The sequence below is a fragment of the Cimex lectularius genome, unplaced genomic scaffold (genome assembly GCF_000648675.2).
Source record: "Cimex lectularius strain Harlan isolate CLEC.00 unplaced genomic scaffold, Clec_2.1 scaffold124, whole genome shotgun sequence".
NCBI classification, from domain to species: domain Eukaryota; kingdom Metazoa; phylum Arthropoda; class Insecta; order Hemiptera; family Cimicidae; genus Cimex; species Cimex lectularius.
In genome coordinates this window covers 655,889-675,847 of record NW_019392703.1, presented here as the reverse complement: position 1 = coordinate 675,847, position 19,959 = coordinate 655,889, and the positions used below count along the sequence as shown (strand labels likewise).

Genomic DNA, 19,959 nt, shown 5'->3' with positions numbered 1-19,959 from the left:
ATGTCCATTATTTTAATGACTATACCCTTAACTGCGTTTTTGCTTAAGAAAAACTGAAAACAGTCTTGCTTCTATCAGTGGACTTTAAAAATATCTTAATAAAAATTATTACAAAACATGGCTTTACAAAACCTATAATAGATTAGACGTAAATAGAGAAATACGTTAATTTCTTCTTTACTTTACATATATCTCAAGGTATAAGTTAATTAATTAATGTGATTACAGATATTAATATTAATTTATCTTGAACACAAAAGTGATCACATGGAATGCTAGCGATTTTTATTTGAACTTTTTTATGATAGGCACACAGTGAAGCAGTATGAAAAAGATAATTGCTTAGTTGTTATCTCGTCTAATAATCAATTTTAATTTTTTTCCAAACACATCTGGAATTGTGTTCGATAATCAATATTCCAAAGGCCCACAACAGCGATCATGAATTGCATAGGACTCATCACAAATTGTCCACTGTTTCGGCTAAAATCATTCTTTTTTTGCATGAAGTTGAGGACAGGGTGTTTTTTCATCAGTTTGTTATACCTGGTAAGTGCATATGAAGTACGGAAATACCCATCGTAAAGTTGTCTGCTCTGTTTTTTCAACCAGGCTTGGGGCGGTATGCTTTTTATAGAAGAACTCGCATCTGCAGAGTTCATGTTCACTTACAGCTTGGAGAGAAAATACGTTTGTATGCATTCAGTTGGTTGTCGTTGTCTTTTTTAAGTATAACTAATTTGTGTTTATAAAATTTCATAACTTCTCATAGCTGTGCTTTTTGCATACGATGTAATGCCAACTCTTATGGTCACATTTTCAATATTTTTCATATATGGACTTTACAAGGTTCGTANTGATTGAAAATTAATCTTTAATTTATACATCTTTGAGCTAATTTTGAATTATTGCGATTTGTCCTAGCTGTACTGTTTGTACCCAATGCGCAACAACAATGAGTTGACTTTGAAAAAGAAAAATACACACACCAACTTAGTACTGTGTGAACGTACAAATGTTAAGTCGAATGCACCTCTTCTTCAATAATTGATATCGCCTAGTCAAAGTTTTGTGCAATCAGTCGATGTTTTCCATGTAGAATTTATTACTTTTAATTGAAAATACAATCTTTAATGTTTTTTTGTGTAAATTGTGATAAAGAATAAAGTGTACATGTAATATGAAATTATGTTAATACTATCATTAATGATCAATATACAAGTAACCTAAAATTGTTAGCATATGCAAAGCATGAAAAATTTATTATCTTGTTATTTATTGTTTTGTAATCAATGTAATAGTTTTTTTTAGAACTGCTAGAATTATCAATCTTCCATTAATTAATTTTCCTAGTAATTCAGTTAAATTAATCTCATACTCATTTTTCCCTAAAATACTAAACCTTTTTTCTTTACTATTTCCTTCTAATTTTTATTCAGTCTGACACAGATGTGCAAAAAACGTGCTAACACCAAAAGTTATCTCACTTGAATCATTTTAATTCTTATCAGCTTATTAAGTGCCCAAATAAATTAGGGAGAGAAAAAAACCATCATTAGCTGCCAATGTCCATTATTTTAATTACTATCCATCAGATATTGACTTAACCAATTTTGCTATGTATGCTTTTTATAGAAGAGCTCGCATCTGCAGTTCATATTCTCTTACAAATTGGAGAGAAAATTGGTTGTCGTTGTCTTTTTTAAGTATAACTAATTTGTGTTTATACAAATTTCATAACTTCTCATAGCTATGTTTTATGCATACGATGTAATGCCAACATTTACAATCTTATTTTCAATATATTTCATATATGGACTATACAAGGTTTGTATTTATTTTATATTTGTTTTTAATTGTAGTTCGTCATACAATTTTCAAGTTTTACCATTGTCTTATTTAACTATGATTATAACTATGAATAATTTTTTTTATTTCAGAAACACCTATTATTTGTGTTTAGCGGAGTGTCTCTTATATACTTCCTTTTGGGCTTTTTTGTAATGATAGTCATGGACACATTAATCAAACATAATACTCAGTACATATCCTTACTGTTAACCATTCTAGGTTTGTACGATAGAATAAAAAATGAATGCATTCGATTTTGGGATTAATTTTTTTTTAAATACATATATTTAAGATTTGGATTTTTTGTGTCTGATTTTAGTGAAGAGTTATTACAATGAGTTGTCTTTAAAAAAGAACGGGACAAGTCGTACATTAGAAGAACGTCAAACAGCGAACACTGAATTTGAAAATCCACAATCGTTATGATGAATAATTTTCTCTATCCAATGATTTATTTAATTCACTATTATTTGTTTCGAATAAGCATCGTTTTATGTTTATTAACTATTTATTATGTTATTAAATCATTAAAGTTGCAGTGTTGTCTTTTTGAAACTGCTCATGCAATAACAATTATTTATTACGATGTACAATTATGTATTAGTGCATTATTTGACACAAAATGAAATGTAATCAATATTAATATGTTTCATTTTTTTAAATTGATTTCATCGTCATAAAACAAATCCTTTGATGTTTTAAGCCTAAAAAACGCTCTCCATTCATCAAATCACCACTTTTTACCATTGATTTTTCACTTTCTCTTAAATTTTAGGGCGTGTGATCTGAATCTGTCTTCTAGATTAGTCTTCAAATCCTTCTGTCATATTTAAACAATGATTAAAATTAAATGCATGAATACATTTAATTGAGGGTTTCTACATGTTAAAATAATTCTTTCGTTGTCATTGAATCAACTTTTTAAAACTAAGTGCGTTATGATGTATCGAACAATATCTATATATAATCAATTATCCACAAGTGTTTTTTAAACAAATTTATACTTTATTTACAATATTAATAATATAAAAAATAAAATAAAATACAAGTTGTTTACATTCTACCTCATTTTCTTCTGCTTTATGAGGTAATTCCTCAAGGCAATCTATATGAAAAAAACAAAAAATAGTAAACATTCAGATAAAATATTTTATTTTTCTTTAATTACCTGTTTGTCTTTGAAAGAACGTTTTATTTTGCTCCTTGCCTTGTGTCTGATCATCATGAAATTCTTTTTCTTTCTTTTTTCGTTATTGGTAGTACTCGCGAATGGATTCTGCCGACCGTCTTTATAACCAAATTTCTCCCTGCCTTCTTGTCCTTTCTACAAAAGGGAATACAAACATTAAAAAGGGTAATAAATGATAGCAACGTCATGTAAGCGTTGGCATACACGTATTGAGTTGATACGATCTTCTTTAGAATTTTTCCTCTTTTTGTAGATGTTTTCAATGTCTCCGAGTGTGAGTAATTTCTCCCTGAAAGAAGAAAACGAACGGAGCTAGCTGTGCTTCTTTGTTTGACCAATATACAAAAATACCTTTCTTCTGGTTCTTCTTCGGCAGGACGCTTTACACCGCGGCGGTTAAGAGTGTTCATCTGCTTGCTCAGTTGTGCAGCTTCAATTCTCTTGAAGTCCTCATCAGTTAGAAATTTCCCCAAACTGATTTCCCCAGCAAGTTTAGCCTTTTCAGCAAGTATATCTGTTTTCTTCTTTCTTATTTTTACTTCCTTACATTAAAAAAAAATAATTTTAATATAATTATGGAGAAAGTTGAATTTGATTTTTTTTATAGAAAACATACCTTTTTACCAGTTTTTTTGCCATCATCTTCTACTTCATCATCATCTTCCTCTTCATCTTCTTCTTCCTCTTCTTCCATTTCTTCAGAATCTCCATCAGCCTCTTTATCTGAATGATCTACATCAACCCATTCACCATCATCATCTTCATCACTGTCATCATCGCTAATATGGATCTCTTTTTCTTCCTGTAAAATTAAAAAAAAAAAACTTATTTTATGAAAGGAAGGGTTTTATTATCATTTCACCTCTGGCTCTTTCAGTAAGACTTCAGCACCCGGGATATAATCTTTTGAGTCAATCTCACCAAATTTTCTGACTTTCAAGTCAATAACCGCCTCAGTCGGACGGCCCTGAAAATGTATTTCAAAATCAGATTATTTTAAATGGGTGACTTTTAGATACCACCCTACCCTGTCTTTCTTATGCAGCATCTCAGGCAAAGAGGTACGGTAGAGGTGAATCAACGCCTTAGCAGCCATTGAGACGCTGCGTTCCTTGTAGTGCTTGTACTGCACCAGGTCTCGTAAAAGGTCTTCATTCATCGCAAGAGGACACCGAGCACAAAGTTCCCTCACAGCGTTGATCCTAAGATTTACAGTTCATTAAAATATTATATACAATAAAAAAATTTTAAAGTACCCAATAGCCATTGCATCAGAACTATTCCTCTCTGTTACAAAATTATTCACAAGCGTCTTCAATACAGGCTCAAGTACCTAGAAAACAATTCTTATAAATTAATAATTAATATTATTATAATTTAGATTACATACATCAGGTGGCACTTGATCGTGAGAAGCCTGACCGGTGAAAAGTAGGAGCTTTGTTACATCTACAAAATTTATGTAAATTTAAAAAAATTATTACAAACTGATGCTTTAATTATGCTTAAAAGAGTAAAAGAGAGGGAGGTGAAGAAAAGAAGAGTGAGAAAGAGCGAGAGATAAATAAAAGAAAGAGGGAAATTGAAGAAAGAAAATTAGGAACATATAAAAAAATAAGCAAGTAGATATAAGAGAATAAGCTGAAAATAGAGACAAAGAGAAAGAGAAAGAGAAAGTGTGTGAAAATTTACATTTTTTATGAGAACTTCAAATGATCAAATTATTATACCAAAATAATTAATTTAAGGCAGAACATGGCTAACTTTAACTTTCCAAACTGCTTCCAAACCTTACCTTTTTGATGTGGTTGAAGAAACCGTTGAATAAATGGGTAGAAATTCAACAGTATTAACTTGTGTAGGCCGATCAGCCTTGATATGACATCAAGCGTCAAGACTTTGACTTCAAACCTTTCCCTTGAATTTTCCACCTGCTTGAAAAGCTTCTCGGCAAATCCTGTAAAGAGTTTACCTCTTTCAAGTTAAAAGTTAAGAAGAGAAATAAAATGTTAATACCTTGAGGATCGTGAAGCAAGTTGAGTGCCGAGACATTAAAAGATGGTGCTTTTTTCTTTTTCTTCTGGGATTTCTGATAAATAGAAACGAAAATGAGTGAAAATTTAAATAATAAATTGAATATTGAACAGAACCAAACATACGGAAACAAGTTGTTTGGCTTTTTTAAGCTGTTTTTCCCTTTTTCGTGTTTTTTTATTGAATTTATTTGCCATTATAACATCTTTTGCGGTTGGTGCATCCTGAAAATTTTTTTTTTATTAGATCGTAAATAATTTTATATAACAGTACTTAATTATTACATTGTCAGAATCACTATCATCAGAATCTTTTGCTGGTTCGTCAGAGCTCAAAAAAAATTTCAATGCGGCTACCATGACCTTGATGATTTTTGACGAGCAAGCAGTGGCGATCACATTAACAGTCTTGGCATCGTTCCAAACATTTTTCTTGTAAAGTTCGGTCATTATGTTCTAAAAAAGTAATCAACAATGAAAACAAGATTTAGTATTGATATTTGGGACTTTCCAAACACACCAAAGACATTTTCACGGCCTTTGAGTTTCCATCATTGAGCATGTTGTACATGAAATTCTGCAAGGTCTGGAAAAAATTTAACATCAGTAATTTGTAAGATCATAGGGAAAGACCCACTTACCGTATTCAATTTCATGTTTTTACTCTTGGAATTTATATTTTTGATGTCGTTGATGATGTGGCTTTCAAGGAATTGTCTGAGCACTTTATCGTGAGAGCGTAGAAGCTGAAAGAACAATGTTAACAGATCTGTCGGGGCTAGAAGATTTTTATTCCTTAGCAGAATCAAAGCCCTACAAAACGCCTACAAAAAAGAACAAAATCTCACAATCATTATAACATATTCGTGATGACTTTTTGTTGTTACCATTCTCATATCAGGATCCAGGACAGTGTTATGCTGGCTGAGTATGTCCATAATTTCTTGAGCAAAGTTAATGAGCTTTTCCGGGTAGCAGTGAGCAACTTGGGCCATGAACATGACCAACTCCATGAGGCTCTTGTTGCTCTCATTAGGATTCACTTTGAAAAGGGATATCAAGGCTTTGTAATGCTTCTCTTGTTGGAGGAACTGTAAACAATAAAAAAATAAAACAATTTAATGTAAGGAGTTATTGAAAGTTTGTAAGTACAGTATAAATCGTTTATAACGAACTTCAGGGAGCCATACAATTTTGTACATTATAAGTGGTAATATAAGTTTGTTATATCTGAATATTTCATCCAATTGATAGGCATGTACATTTATAGCAGAGAAGTTTCCATTATAAGTAATTATATAATTTATCCAGTTTTATGAGTAAGTACAAAATACATATTAACCTGCTAAAGTAATTTATTTTTAAAAAATTTTGTTTTAAATATATATGTATTTATGTTTTTGACTGCAGTATAACTGTAGTATGTAATCTGTTATTTTCCCCCCGTATTTTTACCGTTATGGCACTTATTAAATTATTTGATTTTTTCTCTTTATTTTTCACAAGTTCCGATATTTTGGAACGAGATTCTCCATTTCACTTGCGAGACTGCTTGCACAAACTCCCGATTCAATTTGAGAAATTATCGCAAATTTTTTCTCAACAGAAGAGACTACTAGAAATGATAAATGTTGGAGTGAGTGTATTGTTTAAACTTTTTCAACAAGATAGTTCTCGACTCACAGCTTGTTGTTTTCAACAATTTCAAGCTTATAGTTTATCACATCTCATCCCATTTTTCAAGATGAACAGTTTGAAGCTATTTAATGCTTGTTGGGGGTGGTGAACAATCTGTCTCTTTATCATGTACTATGGTTTGTCAAGAGTATGACGTGTTCACCAATTCATTGTGGTAATCCCTCATCCAATGGGTAACTTGAACTACAAGAGGTCGGGCATTATCATGCATTAACGCAAAGTTGTCTCCAATAAATAGAGTGAATGCGACTACAGCTTCTAGAATAACTTCCTCAATGTATCTTACTGCAGTCAAAGATCTGTTCTGTATGATAATCAGTTCGGTATGGGCATGGAAGATAGATCCACCCAAAACCATTGCCAAGGCTGTGACCCACACGTGGTACATGAAGCAAAGCATTCTTGGACATCGGATTGCCACAAACCGAATCGGACTCATCTGTGAAGAGAATAGCCCCCCACTGTTGGACTATCCAAGCGAGATGCTGATTTGTGAATAGCCACTTTTCTACTCGATGCGTGTAGAGAACCTGATGAGGTACGTCTTGATTATTCTAGACTTCTAGCCTATTCTCATGAAGTCTTCTGACGACTATACTAGAGCTCACCCTTACATACACAACTTTTGGAGTTGACCCAAAAAGTCGTTAAATGATAGTAGTGTAGTCAGTAAGATAAAACGATCATCTCTAGCTGATCACTACATTCTCTAAATCGCTGTACACCATCATGGATGGTAAAGTGCAACACACCCAGGACTTTAGCTGTGTTACGGACGCTATGTCCGTAGTTGGCCTAAGGACCTGTCTGGCAAGATCTCAACTTAAAACCATACTTTTAAGAAAAAAGTTAATAATTAATTTTTTACTCAAATTTATTGTTTCATCGACTAAAACAAAAACAACAAGAAAACAAACTCACTCGACAAGTTGGCACTAGAAAGGGTGAACAAATTTTAATCCTAATTGTTAATAACAGATTTAATTAAGAATAGTAAAAATGTTGATTATTCATTTTTTAAACTAACACCTTTTCTAGTCTTTTCTCTATTTTAATCCTATTACTGTATTCTCTTTAACCACCTAAAGACATCATCTTGAACCAGAAGTTCGCAATATTGCAATATTAATCTGAGAATTCTGAAAATGAGTCATCTAAGGCACCTGCGAGTGGAAATCGCAAAGGCAGTTGGCGTTTCTCACGTCTTTTCCCGAGCTTTAGCCCTTTTCGAAGAAACTTGAAGTGCCAATAGGAGGTCTGGTAATGTACCTCAGCGCATTATGATGCTAAGGTAGGACAGAAATATTGTCATTGTTGCAAGTCGGAACCATTTCCATAGTGCCCAACAGATCCTAAATAAAGTACATGTTTTGGCAAGGCCTTTATCAACGATTACGAATCATTTGTGGGAAGTTGACATCACATCGTATGCCTATTTGAGATGACCTGCAGTAAGAGCCTGCTACCAACAACTCAGAAAAATGTGGTGCAACAAGCACCTAGAACACCAACTGGAATGCTGTTATGATTACTGATGAGACGCATTTCTGTCTGTACAGTGATAGCGGGTGCTAAAGAGCCTACTGAGAACTGAGAGCACATACAATGCCCCAGTTTGGAGGATGCGGTGTAATGGTCTGGGCTGGAATTTACACTGGAGGACGAACTGAACTACATATTGTTAAAGGCACCCTCACCGCGGTCTGTTATATCCAAGAAATTATCGAGGAATTCATCCCTCAAACCAGGGATCTCCGATTTCTGGATGACAATGCCGGACCTAAAGAGGCACAGTTGCTCATCACTCTTTAGAAAACCTGGGAATTTCATATCTGCTCCTTCCTCCATTGCCTCCAGACCTCAATACCATTGAGCACATGTGAGATATGTTGCAGAGAAGGCTTTTCAATCACCATATGCAGCCAGTTGACCTGCAACAACTGAGTGCAACTTTGCAACATCTATAGAGAGAAATTCCTTATGAAATTAATGACAACTTTATTAACAGTTAATAGTTAAGTTTAAACTAGACATTATACATGGTATTAATTGTTTAAAAAAATTGTTTTGGCCAATAAACAAAATTAAGGGCATAAAAATCTTTCATTTTGTTTTCAAAGCCCCTTAATTAAATTTTCCTTCAGTAAAAACATAATAATTTCTAATAAATTTTAATGTGTACAATTAAAATGCTAGGGAGAGTAAATACTACTAATTTAGCAATATTCCTTTTTCATATTCATATTGGCAATTTTCATTTTTGAGCTGTTTAGTGTCTTCTAGGTGATCACCAGCATTTACTCTATACATTTTATTTTATTTATTATTATTATAACTTTTTATTTTATTATTTTTTAAATATTTTTTTTGAACTTTGGGTGTATTTGAGAAGACTCACCCTGGCCATTTGAAGCATTAGGTAAATAATTGTCATGAAAAAAGTGGTAATTTTTGTAAATTCACCATTTCTATGAATGTATATGCAAAACATTAATCAGGGTTTTGTTTATTATACAGGCTATTAAGCTTTAAAGGCTAAAATTTGTGTTTATATATTTCACTTGTAGCATGTTTTATTATTCATGGAGAAATTCAACTTAAAAAAAATAGTTGTATCTTTATTTTATAACATTCCAGCAACAAAATTGAAATTAAGTAGCTTAATTGTACATATAAATTCTTAAATGTTGGGTGTTCAAAGCACTAATTTATTTTTCTCAGTTTGAAAGGAAACTCACTTCATCCTTATAAGAGGCCGGATCTCTTTTGATGAGATTTTGCAGCTGAGGCAAATTCTCCGGCAGCTGGTTGTTGTGCTTCTTGACCATTTTGAAGCACTTCTACAATTTACTTACACTCTACATCTACAGCACGTGCTGTAGTACGAGTTGACATTAGAAGGGACGTCAGGTTACAAGCGAACGACCTTATAGTCATAGGCGTCAGTTTGTCGTCACGGCTCGTTCTGGTTAATCATTATGTACTGTAGTAAAAAAGTACACAAATATACTCAATTTTTTTTACTATTTCCTCTATTAAATACAATTTTTGGTTAAGTTTGTGTGATAGCATCGTGTTCAGAGCAAAACAATTTTTCAGGCTGTGCTGAGCTTTCAGTGGTTTATTACTCATAGTGCTTGACCCATTAATATATAAAGAAGTGAATTAAAAGGTGCATTTATAATATTTACAACCATAGTTATTGGCTTGAATAAAATCTAGCTGGTGTTTGCTCAATTCCTGCAATTATCAGTTAGCCATTTATTTTTGGTATTTCCAGGTGCTATGCACAGAATCACAGATTCTCAATTAAAATTAGGAAAAACCAAGCAATTCGTTTTCCATATGACCTCTGAAGATCCCATTGTCCAAATTGCAGGTTGATAAACATCCAAAACAATTTGTGCTTTTTTCTATACTAATTTTGCTCTGTACTTTACTTTTTTAAGTATTTCCAATAATATTGTTCCAATCAGAGATTAAGCTTGTAAACTAAAACCAGTGAGACTATACAGAATCAGACATGATCTCTAATTATAAAGCTTAAAAAAACTAATCACATCTAATGACAATTCTTCCTTTAGAAAATAAATTACCCAGTAATGCCAATAAAACTCGTAATTTATAAAATTTATAAAACAAATGTAAAAACAATCAAATATTTACACTTTCATAAAAACATTAATTATTCCTCAGAAAAAGAAATTGGGTTATTTTGTCCTTTAATAATAAGGAGTTATTTTCTAATTTTTATTGTGGCCAGATAAGAAGGATTTTTTTTAAGCAATTACAATAATCCAGTATAAATATAAATTAAAATTCATACTTTAAATTACTTTTCTTTCATCATTAATAGTTTTCATATATAATTTGACTGTTATCGATTATCTTGGTCTGCCTATCCTCCTATCCGCCTCGCATTTCGCCATCTTCAGTGCTGTGTGACTTCTGTTTAATCCTATCATACAGATTCATTAATGAAATTGAAGAAAAACTGAAACAAAAAACTGAACCAACACAGCAAACATTGGCCAAGATGATCAGTAACGACCAAATTACAGGTCACAGGTCAGAAATTTCACTATTTTCATATGTACCTGTAATACTTGCATTTATAGTTTAGGTGTTGATACAGCGCTCATCACTGTAAGGTAAAAGTCCCAGGTTCGAATACAGTCGTTTTTTTCCCAAGAAAAAACTTGCATTTTGTCAGACAGACAAGAAAGAAATAACAAATTACCTATAATGGTAAACATTAATAAAATTGAACATTTTTCTCTGAAATAACATTTAGAAAAAGTTCTTAGTTTCTTCCTTCCCATTAAAAACTAATTTCTCTTTAGGTTAAACACAACCTAGATTTGTGAGGTGTCTGATGATGCCCAGTTCATTCAATTCCTCACTCTTGAATACTATGTGCGGACTAGTTTTAAAAAAATAAGACATTTCAGCTTAAGAGAAACTTGGTGCATATAGTTGGTCCAGCTGGAAGTGGTTACATTAGATTAGATTATAAAGGAGCTGGCCTCTTTACAACCTGTACACTGACCAGTATTGTTCTATTGTGCGTCTCCAGTTTTTTTTCCAATCTAGAGCTCATCATTAAGCTTGAGGCTTTTTACCAGACCCCAAAGCTTTTTCAAGGGCTCCCATGTGTATCTTTCAGGCCCTGGCTATTTCTTTCCCAGGTTTAGGAATCTCAGCCTACATAGGCCTTCGCACCAACAGGGCACATGTTCTGCTGTTTCTTCTTCATCTTAGCAATATTCGTACAGGCTAGTTTCTACCACTCTGAGTCTATATATATGACCCTGGAGTCTGCAGTGTCCAATTAGCAGCCCAGCAATTATTCTAGTACACAATTAATTACAAACAATTTTTCATTAAAAAAATTGTGTATAATTAATTAAATACAATTATAATTAAAAATACCTTATTAAAAAATAATAAAAGTTGGTATTATTCTAGTCCTAGTATGTCCCAGATTTAGTGTTCTGCCATTAGTTTCTGCGATGGACCTTTGATAAGCTTTTTTGCATGCCTCTGTCCAAGGGTACATTCCCATTGAGCGAAGGACTTATTTTTAATCCATGTCTAATTTTTTGGCAGTTTGGCCAACAGGTCCACAAAAGGGTCCAGGGCCAATAGGTGTCCTCATTGAACTTTCCTGGGCCAAATTATCGGCCTTTTCATTGCCCTTCTGCCCGGTGTGCCACCCAGACAAGGTAATTTTATTATTTTCCCCCAATGTCTGACAGGGCTCTAATGTAGTCCCAAATGACTCTAGACTGTACCATCCCAGCTCGAGGTGGTGTTTTGTCATTTAGATAAATAAGGATAGAGTAGATAAATTTTTACACACACACATTCAGAGAGAGAGAGAGAGAGAGAGAGAGAGAGAGAGAGAGAGAGAGAGAACTGATTTTAATGATAATAGTAATTTTTAGTAATTATTTTGCCTTTATTTCAAATATAATTCCCATAGGGGAGCCACGATCTTGTTCTAACGCTGAAAGAACCTTGAAAAATTAGTTTATAAAAAAATATATTCTACTATTGGGAATTATATACTGTAAAATATGAAAATGTATCATTCTCATTAGCAATTAAGCAAAATATGAAAAAATAATATTGGAAATTAAATAATAATAATATTTTTATAAAAATTCTAAATCGATCAGTTAGACTTCTAGGTCATCTCTATAAACCCTCGGTTATGGAGTTTTGATCAAATTAAATCAAATAACGTTTGCCCAACGTAAACAATAGTTAAAGATTGAGCTCAGTCTAATTCCAAAAGATAATTCCGCGGAAATGATATTGGGGGTCGTGATCTCCTCTATCTTACGTTCTGGTTAAAACCAGTTTGCCGCTTCCACTCAACCCCCTATTAATTAATTTAAAGATAACAATTTTTTTTCTTCTCGATCTTATATATACATAACATTGAGTAATTCGTAAGCTTCCTTCGTTAATTGACTATTTCAACTGATTTGAATCATTCACAAAAATAAACACTTTGTAATATTTTTGTATTTTAATTAACAGATCAATATCCAATATTATTAATCTGTACTAATTTAAAAAAACACAATTTTTTCTTTTAGTATAACTTATTTTTTATGTAGATTATAACCTTAAACTGTTAAATATGATTTGTACAAAAACAGATAAAATAATGCATGCATAAAAATTTTCTGTTATACTAATTCAATAATTCACAATAAAGGGGCTGTCTTTATGCTTATAAAATTTTAGAAGATATAACCTTAAAATACTTTATCTTGGCATAAAAAAGTGATAGTGAATTTGTTATATAGTTTGGGGTTTTATAATTGATATTAGGCTATCTATTCATTTTTGACCATTTGCTTTGGAAAACAGAATTTCAATATTGTCACCTTTTTTATTTACAATTTTGGGGAGAAGATGGTTCCCATGGAATACAGATGATGAGGAAGTGGATCTAATAAGGGTCATAGACTATTTTGACTTACAAATGAATATAAATTGCCATGATTTTATACTTTAATGTAATGATTTTATATTGCTTAATTACTAATTATTGTATAAATATATAATAAAATAGTAACCATTATATTTCAACACATTGAACTACTAAAAGAGCTGTTTTTTAATGAAAAACAAACCCTAAACATTTAAAATTTATAAATAGGCTATGTGATTATAATTAATTAGTATTTGTATCAATCAAGGGGAGAAGGATAACAAATTATCTTGGCATGGATTGACAGTCTCCAGGATCATTGGTCTCCATGTATTATCAACTTTTACTGTGATTTCTTTTAAAATTTAATATTCTGGGATTATTATATTCAGCTAATATTTCTTTTTCTTGGATACTTTGATTGTAAAATATATGTACAAATCTATCTGGCAATACTTTGTCATTCTCACGTTTTACATCGCTAATTTTTGATGAACATGAAGCATATTTATATGAATTATAATTAAAAAGGATTTCATTTTGATTTTAAACAAGCCAAAAGCACTTCCTTGTCGTTTTTGTACACCAATTTGTGCAATTGCTTTTAATACTTTAAAAGTACATAAAAGACCAGGCATGAACTTTTATGTAAAGATAAAGAATTTCTTTTTTTTTATCATTGTACTAAATTTTATCAGAGCCAAAACCCATTCTCAATTTCTTAATCTTATAATTATTTTTATTATTTTTTGTTGTTATTCAACCATTGAATATTGTCATTATATAACAAAGCATACATATTTTTAAAAAAAATGCCGATAGCAAGTTACCAAATCAGGGCAACCCAGTCATCATATTCATGGAAGTATACAAGAAATGTTGATTGAATCAAAAGTAAAAGGATGAAATATGCTAGAAAATATGTTTAAGTTGGAACATACAGCTGGAAAAGGCAGCCAGAGATGATTTTTTTTTTTCAATTTAAAGTGAGAAATTCCTTGATGAGGCCTGTTAGGTGAAAAAGTTTAGAAGCAAGTCAAGACAAGTATGAACAAAAAAAGCCCAAATATACAACGTCATAACCAAACAACACCAAAATTTTTAATAAATCATAACATAAATTAAAAAATAACTACAAGGAATTAGAAATGATTTTTTTTTTAGTATAATCAAAGGTAGCCTACAGTTAATAAAAGATTAAAGCGAAAAAAAAATAATAGTATTTTTCTACCAACATGATGAAGAAAAATAGTCGTTTTGAAATAATAAAAGAAAACAGTTCTATCATTTTATACTAGGAATATTCATTGTAGATTCAAATTAATTGTTTTTTTTTTCTCTTATTTTTTCTATTGTTCGGTTTCTCTTTGCAATGATAACAAATTAAATATAGTAATTATTCCCTTCCTCACCAATTTAGATATGACAATAAAAGTCTAGATCTTTCTTAAAACTGATATGTTCTGATAAATTGAGTCACGCCACACACACACCCTACCAAATGCATAAAAAAGAGAACATTGAAATGGTTCAAAAAGAAAGCTAAACTTTCTTCTATTCCTAAACTATTTGAAAGCCTAGTTCATGATTATATTTCCCCAATTTTCAAAAACATCATCCATTCTCAACAACATGGATTTACCAAAGAGCCATTCCATTAAAACTAACTTAGTAGTTTAATCTGATTTTTTATATAATAATTTAGATGCGAAAACTCAAATTGACACAAACTACACAGACATGGCCAAAGCTTTTAATCAAGTTAATGTAACAAATCTTGTCTCTAAACTCTTATGGAATAAGGCAACCTTTCTTTCATGGATTCAAAGCTATTTAACTGATAGATACTTATCAGTCTCCATAAACAATTCAAACTCTAAACAATTTGAAGCTACCAGTGGTGTATCTCAAGGGTCATACCTCGGTTCTTTATTTTTGTCATTTATGTAAATGATATTGCAGTTGATTTTTCCGATGTAATTTTTTTACCCCTCGCAGATGATATAAAAAATCTATTGCTCAATTAAAACTATTAATGACATGCATGGACTTCAAGAAATAATAAGTTTATTGCACCGATACATGAAGAAAATAAAAATAACAGACAATTCAAACAAGAAAATAAACTTAATTCGGCAAAGTCTGCCAGAGTTTGGATTAATTATTAACTAAGTCCAAAGTAAAAGTACAAATGCATTAAGCTAAATAAATACAATGATATGCTAAATGTAACATTTATAACAAAATACTAAATAATATCTTAAATATTTACCAATGCATCAGTAGTATATTAATATAAATAACCAGAGTATGAATAATACAGAAAATAAAACACATATAAACTTAATTCAAGTCCAAAACAGAATAGAAAAACAACTCATTTTATTCGGCAAGGTGAAAATGGTTTAAAAATCATGTTCATTTATTAGTTTACTCAAAAAACCTTATGCAATTTAGAAACACTAGCTTCTAGGAGAGATAATGCGTCATTATTTTCTTATACAAATTATTACAGAATTTAATAGATTGTCCAGAATTACTTTCAAAATTACTATCAATCCCCACACTTATAACTAAAAATCTAAATTCTTGCTTTATTCATTATCACAGAACCACACGTATAACAACTCAATAGACAATTTTTTTTTTTTTTAATCACCACACAATAGACAAAATTCAAAGAATACTATCTGGTGACATTGATATTTTTCAAACTCATTTAAATATTGTAAAATGTGTTGTTTAATGTTATATTTTAATTTTTCTTTAGATTTTTGTTTATAATTTCATTTCATGTATTCATTGTGTTTGCACTTTTGTTCATTATTCTCTTGTTCAATTATTATTTGTATTTAACTTATATTTTTGTCTTTGAGTTTGTATTAGAAGCCTATTTTTTTCTTTTTTATTTATTTAAAAGCCTTAAGCCATTAATAATTGTAAATAAATAAAGAAAAGAAAACTATAAATACTTTTTATACAATGAAGAAAAAAGCTAATCTAAGTGTGAATGTTGTCAATTCTTGTACCTTATGTCTGGCAAGTGGACCTGAAGATCAAGATGGCAGACCTAAAAATTAACGTGTTATACATTTTGAAAAACATGGTTATATCTGAGTGTGTTTATTTTTTTTATCTATTTCTGCTATTGCCTATTTATATTGCATAAATCATTGCTTCTTGAAGGCTTCCATTTCCTTGATATTTTCATCCCCTTAAGACAACTTTTCAGGCATATTTGGTCCGTAAGGTTCATTGGTGTTCAGGCATTTGGTTGGTATTAAGCTTTTGTTTGATATAATGTTGCCATAGCAGCAGTCAAGTGTAAGACTTTTCTTGCAGTTGTGGAAAAAAAATTGTTTTTGGCCAGAAACTTTACCCTCGTGGACTTTTGCTAGCTTCATTGTTGCTCTTCGGAAGACAGAATTTCCAAGGCTCCAATGTAAGAACTGAGCCAGTCAGCATTCACCTTATCTGAACAATTCACTATGAGTAAGGTGGATTTATAAATGTTTACCTCTGGCCTATATGTAATTTTTTTCTTGGCTTGGATGATTATGCTTTGGACTATTTGCAGTCTTTAAGCCTCCATCTTGGCTTTGTCTTGTTATAGCATAAAACACTAAACACACAAGAGGTTTATGATTTGTCGATGACATTTATGAATTATGGGTTATTTCACTTCAAAAGTTTGTTGAATATATGAGAATGTACGGTGATAATGTAAGTCTTTGTTGATGATTTCAGGAATATTCTTAATTTTAATGTCATCACTCCTTAATTTTATTTTGAGTTCTTCGGCATAATGCTTTGACCAAAGGGTTTTTTAAATATTCTATACTTGCAGAGCAACCCCCATTTTTGGAAATGACTTTTTTTTTTGTTAAAAATATTTGAATTTTCTTTCTTTGTTCATTGTTAACATTATTTTGTATAAGCTTTCCGTAAAATGTATATTGAAACAAGCTTGCATGAATGTATGGATATGTTTGTCTCTCCACTTCCCTTTTTTAAATGATGAAAAAATGTATTTAACGATAACGACATGGTTTTGTTCCTCGTCTTAAAATATTTTGAGGTATAAACCGAGCCCACGGCGAGCAACGCGGGATGCCGTTCCGCTTTTAGGCGTCACCCCTGCCTTGTACGAAAATATCGTTTTTGGAAAAATTTCAAAAGGAAAAATGAAAAAAAACCGTTCGTGAAACAGGGGCTTAGGTTCACGGTTACGCCGAACCCCCTCTGAGAAACCGCCGACCACAATACGATACCATCCACCAAGGGGAGGATTTATTTTTAAATGAAATGGATATCTTAATGTGCAAAAAAAAATTCAATTTCTTTATCAAATTTCTAGTAGATAATCGTAAAAAAACTAAAAGGTTTAGACAAAAAAAACCATAATCGTAAAATTTCAGCTACTGATCGGATACCGTGAGAGAAACCGATGAACCTTTCACCGTCCGGAAGACAAATTTTAAAGATTAACATCAGGAGTCTGCAGACATCTTGATCCTGAATAAAGGAGGCCACCTATATTTTTGACCTTTTACTTCCTACGCCTTCAAAATTACCGGTGTCTTTGGTAGGACTTCGCCTTCCTTCGAAGTAAAGACGGAGAACTTCAAATTTGAAGAAGACAAACGATGACTATTTTTGCCACATAAATTCCCTGTGAAATTTGTCAAGATATTGATCGGTCTCAGTTCTTTTACATGAAAAGGAGACATTACACAATAATCAACGTTCAAAATGCCGAACCGTAAGAAAATAAACTGGAAAATTTCTTCATAGGAAAAATCGGAAAAGTTAATGACAAAACCTGCTACCATACTTCGATATTTTTCAGGTGCCAATAATCTAACACCTGAAATCAAATTTTTCTTCTCAGACCAAACCTTTATATTAAAACTTCATAGCCTGGGTCTTAACTTGAGTTAAGTTTTAAAAGCAAACCAGTTTTAATCTGAGTTGATGAAAGAAAGGGTTAATGATTCCAAGTACAATTGGAAATATCGAAAATCCAAAACCCATCTTAATTAAATTCGATGGGTAGGAAATAAATTGTCTCTTCCATAAGAGGCACGTCGTCAGGAGCGTTTCGGTGTAATATAGATCATCTTCAGGACTTTTCTTTATATAAAATTGTTGGATGGTTTTTTACATTTTACAAGTTCAGAAGTGGGTGTCTGTGCGACTATGGGCTTAGCGAGTAGTCTTTTGTGGAAAAGATTTTTATTTTCTACCCATCATCTTCCAGAGTTCCACAAAATCAGGATGGACACCATCAAAACTGAACAAAACTCATTATTTAAAACGTCAACTCTGAAACATGAAAACCTGGTCGAGATCATTTGTCTCTGACCAACAGACTCAGTGACAAAACCGACGATAATGAAAAAAGACTTGTAAGTCCTTAACTTTAAGACAATGGAAAACATGGACTGTTCAAAATCTTTTGTTCCACGTAAATATCCGAAATCCAAGATTATCTCAACTGAACTCGCTATTTAGCTCTAAAGCTTGGGTCAGGCTGCATCAAGTGTGACCTGGTAGAGATCATTTGTCTCTTTGTCGTCTCTGATGACTAGAAAATAGAAAATTTGTGATAAAACAAACATTGATAGAACGTGCGGATGTTAAACTGAAGAAAAATGTCTAAAATTCAAATTTGCCTAAAACTAAACTCGTAGTCTAGCTCAAAGACTTTGGATAAGCCCACAGGTGAAAACGTTGTCTGCTCGAAATCGATTTGTTTCTTCCGAAAAACAGAAAAAGAGCAAAATCTTTTGCCCTAAGTAAATGTCCAAAATCCATTTATCTCAACTGAACTCGTCACTTAATTCTAAACTCTAAAACTTTGGACAAGCCCACAGCATGAAAACGAGGCCAAGTCGAGATCATTTGTTTCTCCGACCAAAAGAAAAGATCAAAACTATGACAATCGAAACTTTCAATGAAAGGTGTGACTTTTAAGTCTAAAAACAATAGTAAATATTCAAAATTTAAATTTATCTAAAAATAAACTTATTGTCTAGTTTTGAAACTTTTTATGAGCTCCCAAGATGAAAACTTTTCCTGATCGAAAATGTTTTGTTCCTTTTTCTATAGAATATTTCAAACTAATAACAAATAAATCAATTTATGATAGAAACTGTCAATGATTAGTCCAAGGAAAATAGGAATCGTCTAAAATCCAAATTTATTCTAAATTAATTTCGATGCTTAGCTCTTAAATTTTATACGATCGTACACCATGAAAATATAGCCTGGTAGAGATCATTAAGATTAAAACGGTGACAATATAAACTATTATTGAAAGTAGATATGAAATTTGAAACCAAGGAAATAAGGAAATGTTTAAAAATAAAACATATGTAAAAATATATTATTTTCTAGCTTTATAACTTGTGGATAAGCCCACAAAGTTGCTGCTTTTTGGCACTTTGTCGTCTTTACAAACAGAAGAGATTGTATGTCTAGCAAAAGAGCTATTAATGAAAATGGGTACGAATTATAAGACGAAAGAAAATAGGAAATGTTTAAAATTAAAATTTGACTAAATATAAAATTATTGTCTAGCTTAAAATTTTTGATATGCGAACAGCATGAAAATATGGCCTGATAGAGATCTTTTTTTGAGATGAAGTTTGTGATAAAAGGAAACGTTATCGAAAGAAGGTGTGAATTTTAAGTATAAAGAAAATAATAAAAAGTTTAAAATTAAAATTTAACCAAAT

The 19,959-nt window shown here is 31.6% G+C and overlaps 1 protein-coding gene and 2 long non-coding RNA genes across 3 annotated transcripts; 2 read left to right on the top strand and 1 right to left on the bottom strand.

The window, feature by feature from the left end:
- The first annotated feature begins 398 nt into the window (after positions 1–398).
- LOC112126672 lies at positions 399–850 on the top strand. Its single transcript, XR_002910132.1, has 3 exons — positions 399–549; positions 613–694; positions 773–850. It is a non-coding gene; the product is annotated as an uncharacterized LOC112126672 (long non-coding RNA).
- Positions 851–887: 37 nt separating this feature from the next.
- Positions 888–2,843, top strand: LOC106666400. The gene is made up of 3 exons (XR_001340427.2): positions 888–1,827; positions 1,941–2,070; positions 2,171–2,843. It is a non-coding gene; the product is annotated as an uncharacterized LOC106666400 (long non-coding RNA).
- On the bottom strand, positions 2,834–9,671 carry LOC106666399 (protein SDA1 homolog). The gene is made up of 17 exons (XM_014393577.2): positions 9,510–9,671; positions 5,961–6,164; positions 5,715–5,897; positions 5,594–5,659; positions 5,359–5,529; positions 5,200–5,298; positions 5,057–5,129; positions 4,836–4,997; positions 4,431–4,489; positions 4,297–4,373; positions 4,068–4,242; positions 3,903–4,007; positions 3,657–3,842; positions 3,392–3,582; positions 3,245–3,329; positions 3,020–3,175; positions 2,834–2,956 (listed from the first exon to the last, which is right to left on the bottom strand). Exons 1-17 carry the CDS (start codon positions 9,597–9,599, stop codon positions 2,912–2,914), a joined length of 2,127 nt encoding a protein of 708 aa, XP_014249063.1. The 5' UTR covers positions 9,600–9,671; the 3' UTR covers positions 2,834–2,911.
- Positions 9,672–19,959: the final 10,288 nt, after the last annotated feature.

Bases quoted from the DNA above. Each gene is read 5' to 3' on its own strand.
- LOC106666399 (XM_014393577.2), bottom strand. From the start codon at position 9,599: ATGGTCAAGAAGCACAACAACCAGCTGCCGGAGAATTTGCCTCAGCTG. The intron at 5,898-5,960 runs GTAACAACAAAA...TCTTTTTTGTAG, and splicing joins TGGATCCTGATATGAGAATG to GCGTTTTGTAGGGCTTTGAT. The intron at 4,243-4,296 runs GTACTTTAAAAT...TGTAAATCTTAG, and splicing joins TCTGATGCAATGGCTATTGG to GATCAACGCTGTGAGGGAAC.